Source organism: Pseudomassariella vexata (genome assembly GCF_002105095.1).
Source record: "Pseudomassariella vexata strain CBS 129021 chromosome Unknown BCR38scaffold_1, whole genome shotgun sequence".
NCBI classification, from domain to species: domain Eukaryota; kingdom Fungi; phylum Ascomycota; class Sordariomycetes; order Amphisphaeriales; family Pseudomassariaceae; genus Pseudomassariella; species Pseudomassariella vexata.
This window is the reverse complement of record NW_024467956.1, coordinates 3,301,579-3,319,759: the sequence shown is the minus strand read 5'-3', so window position 1 is coordinate 3,319,759 and position 18,181 is coordinate 3,301,579. Positions and strand designations below refer to the sequence as shown.

General features: G+C 50.1%; 6 protein-coding genes across 6 annotated transcripts; 2 read left to right on the top strand and 4 right to left on the bottom strand.

The window, feature by feature from the left end:
• The first annotated feature begins 463 nt into the window (after nt 1–463).
• BCR38DRAFT_359640 (X-Pro dipeptidyl-peptidase C-terminal non-catalytic domain-containing protein) lies at nt 464–3,056 on the top strand. Its single transcript, XM_040857149.1, has 3 exons — nt 464–1,450; nt 1,513–2,718; nt 2,777–3,056. The coding sequence occupies exons 1-3, from the start codon at nt 915–917 to the stop codon at nt 2,865–2,867; spliced, it is 1,833 nt and encodes a 610-aa protein (XP_040721419.1). The 5' UTR covers nt 464–914; the 3' UTR covers nt 2,868–3,056.
• Nucleotides 3,057–4,387: 1,331 nt separating this feature from the next.
• BCR38DRAFT_418164 (uncharacterized protein) lies at nt 4,388–5,231 on the bottom strand. The gene is made up of 2 exons (XM_040859201.1): nt 4,969–5,231; nt 4,388–4,890 (listed from the first exon to the last, which is right to left on the bottom strand). Exons 1-2 carry the CDS (start codon nt 5,078–5,080, stop codon nt 4,553–4,555), a joined length of 450 nt encoding a protein of 149 aa, XP_040721418.1. The 5' UTR covers nt 5,081–5,231; the 3' UTR covers nt 4,388–4,552.
• Nucleotides 5,232–7,611: 2,380 nt separating this feature from the next.
• On the bottom strand, nt 7,612–10,520 carry BCR38DRAFT_21654 (Six-hairpin glycosidase-like protein). Its single transcript, XM_040854199.1, has 2 exons — nt 9,946–10,520; nt 7,612–9,873 (listed from the first exon to the last, which is right to left on the bottom strand). Exons 1-2 carry the CDS (start codon nt 10,263–10,265, stop codon nt 7,701–7,703), a joined length of 2,493 nt encoding a protein of 830 aa, XP_040721417.1. The 5' UTR covers nt 10,266–10,520; the 3' UTR covers nt 7,612–7,700.
• Nucleotides 10,521–11,654: 1,134 nt separating this feature from the next.
• Nucleotides 11,655–13,405, bottom strand: BCR38DRAFT_21646 (armadillo-type protein). The gene is made up of 2 exons (XM_040854198.1): nt 12,821–13,405; nt 11,655–12,763 (listed from the first exon to the last, which is right to left on the bottom strand). The coding sequence occupies exons 1-2, from the start codon at nt 13,307–13,309 to the stop codon at nt 11,855–11,857; spliced, it is 1,398 nt and encodes a 465-aa protein (XP_040721416.1). The 5' UTR covers nt 13,310–13,405; the 3' UTR covers nt 11,655–11,854.
• A 1,575-nt stretch (nt 13,406–14,980) lies between these two features.
• On the top strand, nt 14,981–17,127 carry BCR38DRAFT_454245 (uncharacterized protein; the record flags this gene model as incomplete). The annotated part of the gene is made up of 3 exons (XM_040861685.1): nt 14,981–15,151; nt 15,197–16,722; nt 16,776–17,127. 3 exons carry the CDS (start codon nt 14,981–14,983, stop codon nt 17,125–17,127), a joined length of 2,049 nt encoding a protein of 682 aa, XP_040721415.1.
• A 700-nt stretch (nt 17,128–17,827) lies between these two features.
• BCR38DRAFT_480300 (uncharacterized protein) lies at nt 17,828–18,157 on the bottom strand (the record flags this gene model as incomplete). Its single annotated transcript, XM_040863259.1, has 1 exon — nt 17,828–18,157. One exon carries the CDS (start codon nt 18,155–18,157, stop codon nt 17,828–17,830), a length of 330 nt encoding a protein of 109 aa, XP_040721414.1.
• Between the last annotated feature and the right edge of the window lie 24 nt (nt 18,158–18,181).

The window sequence follows — 18,181 nt, the reverse complement described above, 5'->3', positions numbered from 1 at the left end:
TGGGGTCACGTATCAAGAGGCTTATAAGACCTCTAGCTATTCTTCCTTCTTGTAACTTCGTTATACGAACTTTACCCTTATCTATTAGTCCTTAAAGAGCCTATTGTAATTATATAGTTTTATTTTTCTAGGAATAATGATAGCTTTAATAAAATTAGATAAGAGGTAAAGGAAAGGTCTAAATACATGTTTAGCTATAAAACGTTAACAAAAACCTTCCGTAAAATAGCTTTTACCGTAAAGTCGATTCGTTACGCTAGAGTTATTTATATACAATTCTTTTATACATGTCCATGTTGTTTTGGATACGTTCATTAGGGGCCAAGCTCAGGCTAAGCTCCGGCAAGGCTCAGGCTTAAAGCGGCACGGCTCAGGTCCCGATGTGGCACCCAGACCCCCATGAACATTCTACTTACGAGGTAGTACGGTTTCCATCTTGGAGAAATTTTCCATCGCACTGAACGTCATACATAAGTGCTTCAGTATAAGTTCCAGTTATTAGGGGCGATTCATTTCAGCAAGGAGTAAGGATAGGTGTCGAGATGTTCTGGTCGACTTGATAACCTCAATGACCAACATTCCACCGCCTCTACTCGGTGATTCACAAATCTACGCTTCATATCTCAAAATGCGAGCTTGGTGTTGAATTCTGCCTCCGTGCTCAATATGATCTGAAACGCAGTCGTCGGCCACTCGGCTTGTGCCACGGCCGTGATCCCCGGGGCTAAAGCATGCGTCTCCAAAGTTCCGCTCCCCCACCCCCTCCGGGAGTTTAATGGGGAAGCCGCAGTGTACCAAGCTCACTTCGGACTTAACTTCAGGGCATTTAGCTCTTTATCATTTCAGTCAGCATCCTCTATGATCATTTCGATTCAACCGACCTATTCGATTGAAGTTACCAATCTCCAGCAAAAATGGAAGTCCAAACGCCCCCCATCCGCGACATATCCTCCACCGTCGACGACCATGAGAACAACCTTAAATTCATGAAGAATGTCTCCATTCCCTTGAAATCGTCCCATCTTCCCGTTCGCGCCAACATCTACCTCCCCCTATCTCCCGACCCCAACGCCCGATATCCCGTGTTAGTCACTTACGGCCCCTACGGCAAGGACATTCCCTACGCAACCTTCCACAAGGGGTCCTTCGACGAGGTGAACCCTGAACACCGGTCCAAGTACTCATGTTGGGAGACGCCGGACCCAGTGTACTGGACCCAACACGGGTATGCCATCGTGCGGGCTGATGAGAGGGGGCTGGCTCAGAGTCCCGGGTTCTTGGACACCATGAGCAAAGGCACGAGCGAGTGTTTCTTCGATGTGGTGGAGTGGGCGGCGGAGCAGCCGTGGTCGAGTGGGAAGGTGGGGTTGTTGGGGATTTCGTACTACGCGGGGACGCAGTGGCGGGTTGCTGCGAGGCGGCCGAAGGGGTTGGCGGCCATCATTCCTTGGTTGGTTTTACTTACAGGCCGAGTGACAGCTCAGAGGCTATGGAAAGCTGACGACTCTGTAGGGAGGGGATGTCGGACTATTACCGCGATAGGTGCCAGCATGGCGGTATCCTTTCGAATAAGTTCATTAGTTTCTGGTGGAACAGACAAGTTCTTGTCAACCAGTATGGTAAGGCAGGAAGGTCGAAACTCACATTCCCCCCTGACGGACCTGGTGCTCGTGGCCAGGAAGATACCATGGAGGGCGACCTCGCAGAAGATGTTTTGGTTGCAAACAGACAAGACCAAACGATCGACAACGCAAAGTACAAGTTCCGAGACCAGGACTACTACGCAAGCAAGGAATTCCGCCTGGAAGATATCGAAGTGCCCCTCCTCAGTGTTGCCAATTGGGGCGGTATCCTGCTACATCTCCGCGGCAACGTCGAAGGGTATACTTGGGCAGGTTCCAAATTCAAATACCTCCGCTTCATTACCGGCCGCCACGACTTGCCCTTCTACTACCACGATGAAGTCGAGATTCAGAAGAGTTTCCTGGACGCCTTCCTGAAAGGAGAAGATCGAGTCGGCTGGAGCGTGCCGGGTAAAGTGGCACCCGTGACCGTGACCCTCCGCAAGGGCGACGTGGGTTTCAATGACGCAGAGAAGGAAAAGGTATATGCCAAGAGGGAAGAGGAAGCTTGGCCCATCCCCAGGACGCAGTACACCAGGTTCTACCTGACACCCGACAAGGATTTGTCGCTAGAAAAGCCAGCTTCGGAGCCGAAGAGGGTGGTATCATACCAAGCTCTTGGATCTCTGGAGAAACCGCAGCTAGTGCAGTTCACCACAGCGCCCTTCGAGGAAGAAACCGAAATCACAGGGCACATCACGGCACACCTAAATGTATCCATGACCCCAACCCCTGAAGAATCCGCTGGAGAGAAAGATATCGACCTCTTCGTGACACTCCGCCACTACGACGCCACGGGTAAGGAAATCTACTACACGGGCACAGCAGGCGATCCGGTGCCGCTTTGCAAGGGCTGGCTTCGCGTCAGTATGCGGAAGACCCATGATGAGAACCCCAAAAACCGGTCTTACTTACCGTACCGGGAGTACTTCTCGACGGACGTGCTGTCGGTCAAGGCCAATGAAGTATATGGGGTTGATGTAGAGGTTTGGCCTACTAATGTGGTGGTGGAAAAGGGGAATAGGCTGGTTTTTGAGGTTGGGAGTGGGGACACGCAGGGTTCGGGGATTTTCCAGCATTGTGATGAAGGCGATAGGTATGTTTTATGTTGTTCACTCGTCGGAAAAATCAAGGGAATGCTAATCTTGATACAGGTCCACGGCCAGGTTTGCTGGGCAGAATCACATTCACTTTGGGGGACGGCTGGAGAATTACGTTACGCTGCCGGTTATTCCGCCGAAATAGACAGTCCAGTCTGTGGAAGAGATGTTTCTGAAATCCAAGCCAGCATATTCGAGTGCGATGCTATGAAGGTAGATACCTTCTTGTCATATTGTTATATCATTATGGTGCTTGTGAAAGAAAACCTGGGATGTTGATCACCTACCATTTGAGAACTGGGCATTGCTTTATTAATAAACTAGACTATTGCTGTCAAATGGGATACGCGGAGCACTTCAGCATCCCAAACTTTCCCCACGGGATTGCCAGCATAACCTCAGGAGATGGCGCCCACCGCAAGAAAGCAGTAGTTCCTTGATTACATAATTCTGTCATATTCCTCGCCGACTTGGACCTCGAAGTTATGGAAGAAGCCAAACCAGCCCTTTCCAAGGCATGTTCCCATTAAAACCAATTCAACATCTCAGAATTACTAGCTGACCTAAAAACTGCCAACCCTCCACTCTCCCTTCCACCACCTCGGCTCCCTCCTCCAGAGAACTCTCGAAGACGCCCGTGTCCTCTCCAAATACAGCTATCCCCTCAGCCAAATCACCATGCGCCCCCTCCCCCTATCCATAAAGGGCCCACCGACTTCCCCTGCGCCAAGGATCACCTCCCTAACGCCGGCGAGGCAGTGTTGGGTAAGCGCGAGATGCCGCCCGCAGCGCTGAGGTTCCTGATTGGGTATCCGGGGACACCGTAGAGTATTGCTGTCTCGGTAATGCCGATGCGCAGGCCGAGGGCGGCTAATAGAGTAGATGGGGAGGAGGGGTCGAGTTTGGTACTTCGAGGGCGCTGGATTATGAGTTAAAGGTTGCGGCTGTGGTGGGGAGCCGAGCGAGCTGGGAGAGAGCGTGCCATTGGAGGAGGCGGAGAGGTGTGTTTTGGTTGGTTTTGCTCAATAACTGGATTGGCGAGTTTCTTCCTCAAAGACTTTTGGTTGCCAGGTTTGATGAGTATTGACCTGAACCAAGCAACTTGGAATATTCAGGGGCTGGAGATGATGCCCCGCGGTCCCATGAACGGAAGAACTTGGCACATTCATCTCGCCGTGGGTGGTGACGCTGGAAGCCCTGGAACCCTTCACAATGGCAGCGCCACCCAAAGAATTTCCTCCGCCCCCGTTCCTGGACTACAAGACGGAGAAGTCTACCTACGCCATCAAGCCAGAGCAGAGATCTTGACCAACGGCGGATGTGTCGTGGATATACTGGAAATTCCGAGATCTCTTACTACAACAAACTTTGATTGGATGTAATCTCAACACGGGAGATGCACTTGCTAGTGGGACGGTGGGAGATGCTGGGGATGATGCAGATTAGCAAGGTTGCGTTTACCTTGTCGGATGGTGAGAAGAGGCCTTGGTCTACCTTCAGGACGGTGATGGTGTTAGATTGACGGTATATTGCAGGAATGGGGTTGGGTTTGGCGAGTATACGGGGTTCATTACCCCAGCAAGGGCGGCTTGAGTTGGATTACTGTGAAGTTCATGTTTCAGTTGGCATTCGCAAAATTCCATGGTACAAGTTTAAGTTGTATGACGGAAGAATCATGCAATAAGACGCAACGTGCAACTTGCTGCAGTGATTGATTCCAGTGGGAGGACAGGACCCAGACTTATGATTGAGCAGTTCCCAGTGCGTCTGTCTCTATTTTATGGCAAAATACTTCATCCTGAACCCAACTTGCATCTCTCATAAATCTCCTCAAGCCGTCCCCTTTCCAGCACTCCCCTCTGCAGCCCTCTCCTCGAACCACCCCTTCAACTTCGGGAAAAACACCGCACTGTTCTTAGAATCCACAAACTCCAACATCCGCACCACCTTATCCCCCGCCTCGTTAAAGTAAAACGCAAGCATATACTCATTCGCATATGGGCCAATAACCGAATCCGCCGTGCTCTCGGCCCAGACAACGACCTTATTTTCCTTCTCATCCTCGAACACATCCTGGACCACGACCTTGAAGCTCTTGAAGGCCGGTATCATGGACGAGAAGTAGGCCTCGTACTTTTTGTTGTCCATGAGTGGTTGGTTAAGAGATTCTGGGCGGTTATATTAGTTAGGGTTCAGACTGGGGAAAGGAGAACACGGCGGCGAAGAGGCCGAGGAAGTGTACGTGCTGGGGAGAATCTCGTGGGTGCAGCTCGGGTCGCGGAAGGCCATGATGGCGGATATTGACCATTGATTATATGAATCAATGGCGGCTAGCGCTGTCTGACGGCGTTGTGACATGTTGAAGGCGGGCTGGTTGTATTTTGCTCAGTTCAGGGAATGCTAGTTTCTTTTCAACTTGTTTGAGGTCAGATATTGAATGGACGAGATAAACGCTCGGATTTCTGATTCGTGGTGTAAGCTAATGCAGCAGTGGGGGCCATAATAAACGTCTGCCCCATATGGGGTGAGACTACAGTTAAGGTGACCATAGACCCCCCCAGTTGAGCCGACCATGACCTCACGTGATGTTAAAACACTGGGTACAGGTGACCATAGTGGGGTAGATAATCCCTCTATTTTGGGTCTAGCTGACCATAGAATTGAATTTGAATTCCGATTTCGATTCGATTCTGCTTTCCCTAGTAATAACCCGTTATCCGCTACTTCTTCCTCGTAATTCAGCTAATCGTTCTACGTAACGATACCGTCATACAAGGATATAGTAAGTATATTTCTAAATTAACTTCGAATCGATTTTAATTTCATTCTTTTTCAGCCCTAATATTACTTCTATAAGGATAGTATTACTTACGTCGACGGCACACACTACTGGCTACTTAGTATACTACTATTCGAGTTTAACGACGTAAGTACTATATAATCTAGGAAGATAAAGTCGTACTAGCTATTAGTAAACTCTATTACCGTATACCTACTACTTCTGGTAGTATATATATAACTATAAGTACGTACCTCTAAATGTAGAGCGGGTATTTTAGATAATAGGGAAGATATCTGTAGTAGCTATAGTAAAGATAATATAGTAGAATCGATTGAGAATCGATTTAGAACTAATTATAGAATAATTTCGTTATAGTTATTTGGACTAGAGTTACTAGGAAAAATCTCTACGGATTTAAAAAGAAAAGTGGGGGTTGGTCGGCTGAACTAGGGGGGTCTATGGTCACCTTAACTACAACCACTGTCACGACCTGGGTTGCATCGCATTGGTATAGACCTCGATTAGGTGCTATCGACGAAGATTCTACTCTAAGGAGCGAAGGAAAGAAGATGACAACTTAGGTTTGAGGGAGCGCGACTAAGTCATCCACGCTTGGCGGGGCTCCTACAAGGGTTATGATTGGCTTCCCATCCGACACTGCCACGGCAGGTGTTCCAGCTGTAAGTCACCTGGTTGTAGTGAGTCTGCGAGGGTTGACCGTCACAACCACTATGGGGTAAGCTAGCAAGAGTGGATAGAAAAATCAGTGTCACAAAGTCTGGCGCACGTCGACCCTAACATTCAACACCATAGTTACTCGCTCAATTACGCACCCTTTTCTGAGCCAAATTGAATAATAACACATGCATTTCAATACCCTGCTTTCCCTCCTCCTCAATAATGTGCATACAGACCACGTACGCGATGTGGCTCATACACATGGTTAGGCACTAAATCGATCAGCCGGTTAACAAGTGCCCGTGGGACTGCCCACCACTCCTCCCGGATTCTGACCCTCATCGTCTCTCCATTAGACTTTTTTTCCTTAAAAAGGTGTACATAAGGATTTTTTCTTACAGATATAAGCTTTCATATGGCGCCATGCATGCTCAATTAGCAACCAACCAGGACTACAAGCGGGCTAGTCGAAAACCCGATGCTATACTCTTCCAGCTACTCTTTAGTAGTATGAGGCATACATACTCTATTTCATGTGTATATCTCCTCGGCAATCTAAAAATGGTAATACGTAGTCCGTAAAACTGACGACTCTAGGCGTTATGATACGAAAAGGTGGGGGGACCCACTGGTTAGGTGAATCCCTTCAATTAGATACTATAACGTTGCGCACTACTGCATTATAGCATCCTCCCCCCTAGGTGCACGCATCACGTTAGCTAGATTCGCCTTGGTGACTCCTTGATACGTGACCCCATGGGGGGTTACCTTATAGCTATAGATAAGATAGATTAGAGCTATAAAAGAGCTCTGCCAGGCCAGAATAGCTGACCTGGCCATCCTTTCCCAATACAACAATTCACACCCCATATGCACTCGCATCACTTCTAGTAACTTGGGGTTTATAACTTAAAGGCGGCCTTCCTAGTATTCCGGCATCATATAACCGACTTAATCGCGGACCTTTTATAAGAGTGCGGCCTACCTAATTCTAGGTGTTTTCCTCACAATTCGGATAATATACAGGGCCTGCCGTATAGTTAAGGCTTTGGGGCGGCCGCTACGGTGTCGTGGTACGAATGATCGGGTGTTCTCTATACGGTTGGTGTTACATTTAACTACCGGCGGTCAGCATTCGAATCGGCTAGCAACTCCTCTGATACTTAAGCCGCCTACGCGCCAGGCCGCTATGGTGCCGTGCGCCGGTATGGAGTATTCATGGCCTTTCTGGTGACCGGTAATTAAGACGCGAGTAGGAGCCTTTCTTGGCGTGTCCTCTATGTATGGATGCTGATTGAAACTTAGGTGTGGTTGGGCGAGGATTTCAGTTCGAAGCGCCATGTAGAGTATGGCCAGAGTGGACGCCAACCTGTTTGACAATAATTATAGGAAGGCTTGAACATGATGCTTGTGTTACAAACCTTTGAGTCTCGGGATTGTGCAATCAGGTAGACGGGTTGAGAGACTGTGACTCTAATAACGCGATACTTCCAAGACTCCCTAAGAGCTAATCGTACACTACCTCATCCATTGCAAGGACTTGGCATACCCCTCTGCCAGCGCCTCAAAATCCACGACACCAGGCCCCCGCTTCTCCATGATGGGTTCTTCGTATGTGTAATCGTACACAAGCATGCCTCCATCTCTGTAAGGTATCATTTCCTCAAAGCACATCTCATCATCCCTTTTCGAACAGTTGACATCCTTGACGTCCAGTTCTTCCGTCCTCATGTTCGTTCGCTTCTCTTCCTCATCACCGTCGGAGCTCTCCCACCTGACCCAAGCCCTCATCTCTCCGCCAACTATATCTTGCCTGAATCCTTCATCCTCATCCTCGTCGCCCCAACCGAACAGCCCCTTGGCCCCCTCAGGCCCTCTTACAATGGCCACGGTTCCCCTTTCACGCCTTCCCGTGCTATTTCCGCTCGTCTCCAATAAAATTCTCTTCACCCCAATTTCAAAATACCCAATCTCAGCCGCAAACCCACCCCTCGCCCAGCCAAGCCACCGAGTCAACGCAGGTCTCACGCTATACTCAACGCCCCCCGGCTTCCGGAACTCGATCCCCAAAATACAGGACATCAGCACGCTCGTTGGTCCGGCGGCCCATCCGTGTGCATGACTGTTTCGACTCGGCACAGGATAGGCGGGATAATGAACATGGCCGTCTACTCGGAACCCCTCTGCCAGGGTGGAGTTGGTGAAGCCAGGCCCCGAAAGCAGGTATCCCCACATGAGAAGCATGAGCTCGACTGCAGCATCGTGATTACCGGCCTCGCAATGGGCTTGGAGCTCGAACGAGGATGCAAATGGGGACATGACGTTGGGAAACTCTGGCGCAGGGGCGCCGAAAGCATTCCAACGTGCGCGGAGCTGTTGAGACACAGACAATGGTATCTGGGAGGACCGGTTGTGCATGCCTGCAATCAGAGCCCAGGAGTTCCCATCTTGAGGATCGACGTGATCGGGACCAAAACAGTGCCGTTCACCCAAGTTGTCCGAGTACAGGCCGGTTTCATAACAGTACAGGGACTTGATGCCGTTTTCTATGCGCTGGCGTAGATTGAACCACAATGCAACATCAGGCGCCTCAATCGCGCCGGATGAGTCAGGGGTAGTGTCGTCATTTAAGAAACCGAACAGGTCAATGGAGCGCTTTAGAACCAAATGTAGAATCGCAGTTGCTTCAATGTTATGGCCGCCCATGCCGTGCCGATTCCAATCATACGTCGAAGTGACATGCATGAGATCCTTTGAGTCAACCTTTAACGTGCTGACTCGCAGAGCGCGTATGTACGCAGGCCACTTTTGACGAAGCCAGGCGATATCGCCCGAGTAGAGCACATAGTCATACGTTCCTAGGAGAGCGTGTAGATGGTAAGTATCGCTGAACTCGTCGTGGTAGCTTAGCGGAGGACCTGCATATGGGAGACGCCCATCTGCGTACTGGCGTTCGTAGATGACGTCCAATGCATTGCGAACTGCCAACATGTCGTAGGTCGATACTGCGATGCCGGGGATGGCTATGTACATATCTCCCGGCCACACCAGACGATCGCGTTTGGCACCGTCGGTCGTCACGGCTGTGCCTTGCGAGACTGTAAAATTTGAATACCATGACCCTGGCGGTGAGGTATTGTGGTCAAGATAACGGTTGGCGGAAATCAAGGCCGAGCCTTCTTTCGGGTTGATTGTCGACAATTGCAAAGTATAGGCGCCGGCGTACCAGATCCGGTTCAGCAGTGTGCTTGAACTGTAGAAATAACCCGAGTAGGCCCGTCCGTTCGACTGCGAAGGAAACGAAGTGCAGTTGACCCAGATTTGTCTGATCCCCACAGACGGCTTTGAGTGCGGCCATTTATCATCCAAGGCAGACATCTGATCACCAACGCCGAGTACCTTCTGAGCAGCGCTCGTAAGGGCGGCTACAATATACTCCCGTCTTGAAGCGTTGGGCTTCCTGTGTACTGGAATGACGTCAACATACACCGTCAAATACTTGAAGCCGCCCCTTATGAATTCCGGATCAACGCAAACAAAACCTGTGCGATTCCCCACATGCAAATCAAGTGGTAGATCCCACTTCTCGTCGTTGGTAGCATCAGTCTGCTCACCAACGAAAAGTGAAGACTCAGAGTATGCGAGGTGCAAGACTGGCTCATCGGTGACGGATTCAACGTCGAAACAAACCCTGGGACCAGGACGTAAGTTGAGATGCTTAATCTGGCAAGGCATAGGGTTTAGTTGTCAGGGAGTCACTGACCGTCCCGAGATGTTTTCGTCAAACTCGACAGTGATCAATCCCCCCTCTCCAATCAAAATGCTGCCATCTTCCATGGAGTTGCCATTCTGTAGAGCCAGGTCGTTGTAACCCGTGGTCGTGACATTGCCCTCGATTTGCCATATCCTTGCAGGGGTAATAAAAGACTTGTTGACAGGAGCTTTAATGTAGTCATCCCAGGGACCAGGAAACACTGGTTCCACTGGGAGTTTGTGTGGATCAACGAATGCGGCGTTGAACGTAGCTGCGAGTGGGATGAACAAAATAGCCACGAGGGACTTCAAGGGAGTGAAGAGCCACATTCTGCCTATGGATTCGGCAACGTGGTCACCGACAACGCAGTTGGAACAGCAATACTTGGATTTCAGGAGGCTAAGGATGCGAGAGAAATGTCTCAGCTCGAAGGCTTGCTTCGAGACAAACCTCCCACACACCTTCCCAGGCACTGATGCCACGGCTTTGCGGATGCCTATGTACTTTCCCCATCTCTTGCTGAATCGGGTCGTTGAAGCACCGATTTTGCGGGGCACTCACTGTCTCGGCAATAACAGCTACGGCGCCGTCAGCCATCAACTTTAAACAGTGGAATATTTGGTGGTCCAGCCGCCCCAGAAAACAGCCAAGTCTTGATGTCTGGTGCCGCCGTGACTTTAACTATCCTGGAGGGTTGTACAACTGACTCATGTGGGGTAACGCCCGCTTGCCGCGAGCCCTCGCAGTCCTTTTACTTCAGCATTTCGTACCTTATTCCAAATGACGTCGACGTTCTAGGAGTTCTCTTACCTACTCAACTACTCAGGAAAATAAGCATCTTCATGTACGAGAACTGCTTGAAGAAGCGTGTCGGCTGTATAATGTGACCCATATTCGTAGTGTCTTGTACTGCTTTCGGTAGCCCACGTCATGACACAGGGTATATGTATCAAGCACCATGCAAATCTGAAACCATGATGTCTGGGGGCAGCCAAAACCAACGAGAGTTACAGGTGGGAAGGTACGGCCAAGTACAGGGCTACAAAACCCCGCCCCAAAACCAGAAGTAACCATCATAGATAAAGAAAAAAAAACATATTTTTTTGGCCTTCATATAAATCTGGTGTTACCATGTCACAACGACTCCGCGGAGCATGGAAGTATGGCTCTGACGGACAGTCGGCAGGATTGCTGTTGCTCCATAGTAGACCCTCCATTTGATTTTTCAGTTAAGGAGCGCCCCCGATACCCCAGTTACAAACGTACTCGATTGAAGCTGTACCACGCATACGTTTCACCCAATGCTAAATGTCACGCATGCTACATATCACATGAAGACACGACAAGTCAGATAAGACTTAGGGAGGAAGGTCGTCAACATTTCGGTGCTAAGCCTACCGGATATCTGAAAGCTACGTACCATCGTAGATAGTCTAACCACTTGGCCAAGACAGATGTACCAGCTTGCTCTGCCACAGTGCCACTGTTCTACCACTAAGTGAACATTGCGGACCACCATAATTGCAAATTAACCATGAGCTCTACGTCCATTCGCTATTTGACACCAGGCTGGAGCTTTAAAGCTACCAAAGGACCTTAATCTTTTCATACACAAACCACGCACATCCTTCGGCGCGGCATAGGCAGGGGTAGGGGGAAGGGGTTGGGGCAAGGGGTGTTAGCTGTACTGTGTGTGACGTGATTGCTTGCTTGCGGGACAGTTGCGTGATCCATCCGGAATGACCGACTGCTCCTTCGAAATAGCCGCTTACTTCGTGTGGACTAACTCCGCGATCCCCCACGTGAAGTCGCTCGAATGGAGGCGGCCAGTTGTGATATGGTCTCCAGAAGACCAGGATTTGTATTGGCTAGGACAATGTCGAATCCATCAATCCTCACCACATTTCATCAAACACTTTTACATGTCCATGGTATCTCCACCGTTGGCAAAGTTGAATCCGCCCTGAGCGCCATTGGTGCCAAATCCGAAGGTACCGTTAGCGCCTTGAGCTTGAGGTGCCATGCCTTCGTCTGCGTTCTCGTCCTCATCTGAGAAGTACTTCTCAATGATGTTGTAAGACTTCATGTAAATTTCCTCGTTGGCGTTGGTCTGGCAATCGTGTATCTTTTCCATGCCTCCGCACTCTTCAATGAAAAGCGCGTATCGGTTGATCGAGTCGGGGGCATCGCCAGCAGCTTGTTTGTCCAAGTCACCGACCTTCAGGATGTTCTCGAGACCGTCGAGGGCCACCTGGATGATCTTATTGTCTGGGCAGGCCAGCAGATCGCACAAGGGTCGAATGCAGTTCTGGGAAACCAAGTAGCGGATCTGCTCCGGCTTTTGAAGTCCTCCACTGGTGGCATTGCTGATTGCCCAGCATGCCTCTTTCCTCGTCTTCAAGTCGCCGTTGGAAAGCAAGTGGATCAGGGGTGGAATGATGTTGGCATCGATGACCGACTGAATCTGCTGGCTGTTACCCGCAGTGATGTTCGAAATGGTCCAGCACGCCTCCTTGCGAATCCCATCCTTACCAGAGCTAAGGAGCGACAAGAGACAAGACAAGGCCCCGCAGTTGATAATGACCTGTGTCTGCACATCGTCGCCAGTCACGATGTTGCCGACCGAACGCAGGGCGGGGGTCTGCACTGATGTGGATGCATGCATCAAGAGCTCTACCAAGCGGCGAGGAATGCCGGCTTCTATGACGGCTTGAATCTTGTCGTTGGAGCCGTCGCTCAGATAAGAAATAGCCCAGCACGCATCAATCAGAACCTCATCGTCCAACGAGTAAACGAGCTTGGCAAGGACTGGCAGCGCAGGGGCGATCTAGAATGATGAAGAATAAGTCTCTGATTCAGAACTGGTGACGTTATGTCGACTTACAGTGTTCCAATCCGGCTGGGGTGTCTTGCCCCTGCAGAAGTTACTAAGGGTCCAGGTGGCGTTGCGAAGCATGCTAAGCTTGCGGCTGTCACCAAGGAGGTTCAACAGCGGCTTGAGAGCACCACAGCTCAGGACGTAGTCGCGACATGAAGGACTGTCACCGGCGATATTGCCCAATGCCCAGACGGCCTGCTCCCGAACATCAGGTTCAGGGCTTGCCAAAAGTTCAACAAAGATGGGAACAGCACCGGCTTCAATGACAACTTGGGTTTGAGTGGCGCTGCCTGACGCAATGTTGGTGAGTGCCCAAGCGGCCTCGAATTGAACCAGAGTATGTGGGGATCGAAGGAATTCGACAAATCGTGTGACAACACCGGTCTTGATGACTTCTTCAATCGGAGGGTTGCGCTCCTTGGAAAGCAGCTTCCTGAACTTGGTGGTCGCCTGAATCTGGAGGTCGATTTGCTCTGAGAAGACACCCTGAACCATCTGAGGAAGGTCCTCGTTCAGCTACATTACGCACTAAGTTAGCCATGCAAACTGAAAAAGTCGTCACGTTGAGAGTTGGAAACAAAGTCAAGATCGCTCCAGTTGTGCAACTCATCCACTGCCAAATGTGCTTTGGCGTTGCCGTAAATAGTGGGAAATTCGAGTCGCATCTCAAATTGTACAAGCCCGCAAATGGAGCATGCAGCATGCGGCATGCTGGACCGTTTTTGCGGCGAGAATCGGACAAATGGTAGACTGATTAAACGCCAAAGAAGGCTTCAAATGGGAATAAAAACATACCTGGCTCTCAGTAGGGGCGGTGTCATCGTCGCTATCTGGGGCGGCACCCAGAGAGGCACCTGGGCGCTGGTCGCCGGTTCCGATACCTCGTCGTTTGGCCAGGTTCTCCTCTCGCTTCGCCTTGCGAATCTCGACCTGCTGCTCCTCACGACGGCGTCGGAGCTCATCGGGCTTGAAGGTGTTCTTCGCCTTGAACTGAGTTCTACGATGCTCGGGGATGTACCGGTCAGCCATGGTTGCGATGGCGGTTGCGCTCAAGGCTTGCGATCGGATGGTGGTTGTTTTGTTTTGCTTCCAGGGATCCTTCCAGCGCAAAGGCGGGGTGGGATCCGACGTTGGTAATGGACGGACGGACAATGGAGAGATAACCTCACGAGTCGAGCAATCAACTTCCAATGAAAATCGGAAGTAGTTGCAGAGTTTGCCCGAATGCGACGGGTACAAGATATGAGCAGATGCAGAGAGAATTCTACGTTGCAGTAGAGTTCGGTGGAAGGAGAGTCAAGTCTTCCTCCTTCTCTTAGCTCTTGCCACCAATGACTTTGATTTCTTTCATTTAAGTGGGGCTTTCTGCCTCAGGCCACAAAATTTCCAGAAGCCCCGATCGTCACGTAAGTGAGCTGGTCTTCTGCACACAATGGAAGCTGCGTTGCAAGCTTTAGAACCGTTGATCTGTCGAATCTATATCCTCTATAAACGGGTGATGCAGAATCCAGAGACATTCCTCTACGAAGTAGATACAGACTCAGCGGCGTGTATCTGACACCGCTCGAAACCATCTAACCACGAGGATTCTACTGCACACCTGACTAATCATTCTAATGTCTTTGCTGTTTTGTTCCCCAACCAACCAAAGGAGATTCACCTCATTGCATGAGCTTTATGATGTTACTTCGTTCTTTTCTCGAATGCATCCAAAACTGAGGGGCATAGTGGATAACAGGGTATCTAGGTCGTGGATGGCAAAATACGCAACATGCCAAAAGATGAAATAGTATGGGTAAACTCGTAGTCTAGTTTGGTATAAAACAGTCATAATCTGATGATTCTTCCTAGTTGCGTCAATTTTTGTCCTTTTTTCTCTTGCTAGGCAGGTAGAAAGGCTTCCTCTCATGAGATCCTCCTTAGGGTTGCCTATCTCCTTCTACCGGTAGGCATGTGGCAACCCCGCCAAGTACTTTTACTCAAATGCGGGCCATCTTAAGACTAATAAAGCCTGCACGTGATCAGGCGCAATCCTTCGACTTCCAGACGCGTATCGCAGACGCGATTGAGTTCCAAGAGAGCGCTCTAAACGCGACTCTTCACCCCCATAGGCAAATCCAACTTGATCGCCCTTACTGGGTCGACTACAGCTCGGCATTTCCAAATATGTCTTGGCAATCTCCAAACACCGCCGTTCGAGCGCAAAATGAGAGGCCGCAGCTTCCACCCGGCTATGTGACGGTTCAAGATATCCTCGCTGGACGCGTTGGGCAAAATCGCATGACCAATGTTGCGGGCCTGGTCAAAGACTTTCGGGCACCCTTTCTGACCAGAAAAGTTAAGTACTTTTTGGCTTGATCAGATTCTAATTTTCTAACACAGTTTTCAGATTGGAAATGTACATTGACTATCTACGATAAGTCTACTGAGGACGATGGATCGGGACTCTCTGTCATGATTTTCAAACCCAACGAAGAAGACATGCCACAGCCAAGCGCGGGTGATGTTGTCCTTCTAAATCAAATCAAGGTCCAGGGTTTTCGAAACGAACTGTCTCTTCTTACCAGCTTCAACAGCGTGATCCATGTGTATACAGCATCAAAGATTCCGAAACCGCCCAGAGGAGCAGTCGTAGCTCTGCAAGAGCCCCTCAGACCTCCTCGGCGTGCTCCAAGCGACAAGGAGCACGAGTATGTGTCTCACCTGTATCACAGTATTGATAAGGGTGCAATACCTGAAGCTGAAGAATTCTCACGTTTGACTGAACTATCACGCAACGTCAAGGGGAAGTTCAGCCTCTTGAAAGATGTTCACGAGGACAGATTTTGCGATATCATCGCTCAGGTAGTCAAAGACCCCTTCGACCTGATGGATAAGACAACCCTGTGGGTCTCTGATTACACAGAAAACAGCAAGTTTTATAAGTACTCGTGGGACGGCTCGGACATGCCTGCTGGACGTGAGGGCGACCCTTATGGATATACCACCACTAAACTCTCCACCAGCTCGAGCTGGTCCGGCCCATTTGGCAAAAGGTCTATGCAAATTACTTGCTTCGAGCCACATTCCACTTATGTCCAGAGTGACGTCAAAGCCAATCATTGGGTCAAAATTCGCAACTTGCAGATCAAATACGGGCACAATGCAAACAATCTCGAGGGCTTTATAAGAGAAGACCGGGCTGCATTTTCCTCGGCCTCGGAACGTCGAATCGACATACTGGATACCACGGACGCGGAAAACATCGATGACCGGTTGAAGGATGCAATTCGGCGAAAGAGAGATTACGACAAAACGGTGAAAGAGCAGAAGAAGAAGTTCGCAGCCAACGAAGGAGGAGCGGCAGCAGGGACCAAAAGGAAGGCTGACCAAACTGCACCTGGAAAGAAGAATCGAAAGCAACGGCGCGCAGAGGGACTACTTGCCGCACAAAAGAAAGTCGAAGAACACGAGATCAAACAGGAGGAAAATTTGGGGCTCAATAAACTGATCAAATGCGAAAGCCTTGACCAACCCATCTTTACCCTGGCTTCAATCCTCGAGCCTGTCCCATACACCATGACGATAGATGGTAAAGAAATCCAAACAACACTCCCTTTCACCAACGCCAAGTATCGTGCCAACGTTCGAGTCGTTGACTTCCGGCCGCGCAAGCTGGAGGACTTTGCCGCGTGGCGTAAGAACAATGAATATGACATCTTGTCTGACTACAGTGGCGGCTCCGACTCAGACTCGGATGACGACCCGGGCACTTTGGACAGGTATACCGGCGACAAGATCTGGGAATGGCGATTTTCGCTGCAGCTCGAGGAAGCTGGGAAGCTAGCAAAGGGTAGCAAGCCGGAACGCTTATGGGCTGTGGTGAACAACATTGAGGGTCAGCAGTTGCTGAACCTCGATGCAAACGAGTAAGATATGCTAGCCCCTATCTTCGCGTTCACGAGACTAATATGCTCTCCAGTCTCCGCGCCAATCCGACCGACTTGACCAGTCTCCGCAAAACGCTTTTCGAGCTCTGGGGTAACCTTGAAGAAGTGAAAGCAAAGGAGTACGGGCTCGAGCTCAATTCACGCAGACGTCTTGCGGGCAACCTCCCGCCGCCAGACAGTTCGGATGATGAAGACACACGTGCCGGCAAAGATGCGACCTTGAATCCGCCTGTCGAAAAGGTGTCGAACAATGCATTTACTTGCTGTCTGAAACAGTACGGAGCCAAGATGAAGGAGCGTAACCCGAAGAAAATGAACGCAGGCGAGGGCTATCGCTGGGAGAGGACGTTTGGCTTGTTTGGAACTGCCATCAAGTTGGCTTAAGGGGTGGTAATTGCGTTTGGAGTATGTGCAGATATTAAGTGCCGGATGTGATGCTGTGTTACAGTCTGGATTACTTTGTATGATTAAAGGCAATGGCTTGATGAATAATAATAGTTAACGTTAGATTCTGAAGACTGGGCGCCGTATTGGTACTATGAAAGTGCGTGGGGGACCAATCCCATATTGGCCCTCGGGGCCCTAAATACTACAATCCGTGCCTGCCTTGCACCTCTCCATGCCTGAGGCCGCACCCGCCCACAGTTAACTTTTATTGTTATGGTCAATCCATCATCCTCCACATTAGCATTTGTTAGCTATAACTAATTACTAGTAATGTCATCGTGTCATAATAGTTAATGGTGAGTCACCCCCCTATAACTTTTAACCCCTTTGCGATATAAGACATTAGTAATCATCTGGAATCTCCTTAGATAACAATAAAGCGCGCGACTCAGATCATGTGAATGCTATCCGGTTATCTCGCGGTAAGCACCTAACGCTCCCCCAGTCCAAACCTTACCTTCTGCCTTTTACTAATACAGGCATGTGAATCCTCCCCTCAGTCGCAACAAGGAAACTGCCAACCAACTGATCCACCGCAGCTTGAACCAAATCCTCCATACTAACACCCTGAAAGGGTGCCCCCCTCCCCCGCAAGAAACATACCCAACTCCCGTATAGGAACGACGCGCTCGCCACTCTAGTGTCGATACGCGACCCCTTTACGGCCACCGCTGCCAACAACAACATATCCCATTCCCATACTCTGCACCACATCCGCCACAATTTGGCCCGAAATGGTCTCAATGTCAATAAAACCAAAAGCTCCCGTCGAAAGTGACAGATCTGGCACAGCTCCCAGCAGCCGCGAGTATCTCAGCGTAGCGTGCGTAATGTCACTTCCCGGGACGGCATTAGCCTCGTCACGACTCGAGATACTACTCGGCCTATGAATAAAGACGCTCCACTCCCCACCAGCCTCCTCAGAGACACGCTCCAGGAAGCGCTCGCTCGCCCACTTGGTGGCCATGTAGCCGTCGCTTCCGTCTCGAGG

Coding starts and splice junctions, on each gene's coding strand:
- BCR38DRAFT_21654 (XM_040854199.1), bottom strand. CDS start 10,265: ATGTGGCTCTTCACTCCCTTGAAGTCCCTCGTGGCTATTTTGTTCATC. Junction 9,874..9,945: donor GACGAAAACATCTCGGGACG/GTCAGTGACTCC, acceptor TCCTGGTCCCAG/GGTTTGTTTCGACGTTGAAT.
- BCR38DRAFT_418164 (XM_040859201.1), bottom strand. CDS start 5,080: ATGTCACAACGCCGTCAGACAGCGCTAGCCGCCATTGATTCATATAAT. Junction 4,891..4,968: donor CACCCACGAGATTCTCCCCA/GCACGTACACTT, acceptor ATAACCGCCCAG/AATCTCTTAACCAACCACTC.
- BCR38DRAFT_359640 (XM_040857149.1), top strand. CDS start 915: ATGGAAGTCCAAACGCCCCCCATCCGCGACATATCCTCCACCGTCGAC. Junction 1,451..1,512: donor TTGGCGGCCATCATTCCTTG/GTTGGTTTTACT, acceptor ACGACTCTGTAG/GGAGGGGATGTCGGACTATT. Junction 2,719..2,776: donor CATTGTGATGAAGGCGATAG/GTATGTTTTATG, acceptor ATCTTGATACAG/GTCCACGGCCAGGTTTGCTG.
- BCR38DRAFT_21646 (XM_040854198.1), bottom strand. CDS start 13,309: ATGGTTCAGGGTGTCTTCTCAGAGCAAATCGACCTCCAGATTCAGGCG. Junction 12,764..12,820: donor CCCAGCCGGATTGGAACACT/GTAAGTCGACAT, acceptor TCATCATTCTAG/ATCGCCCCTGCGCTGCCAGT.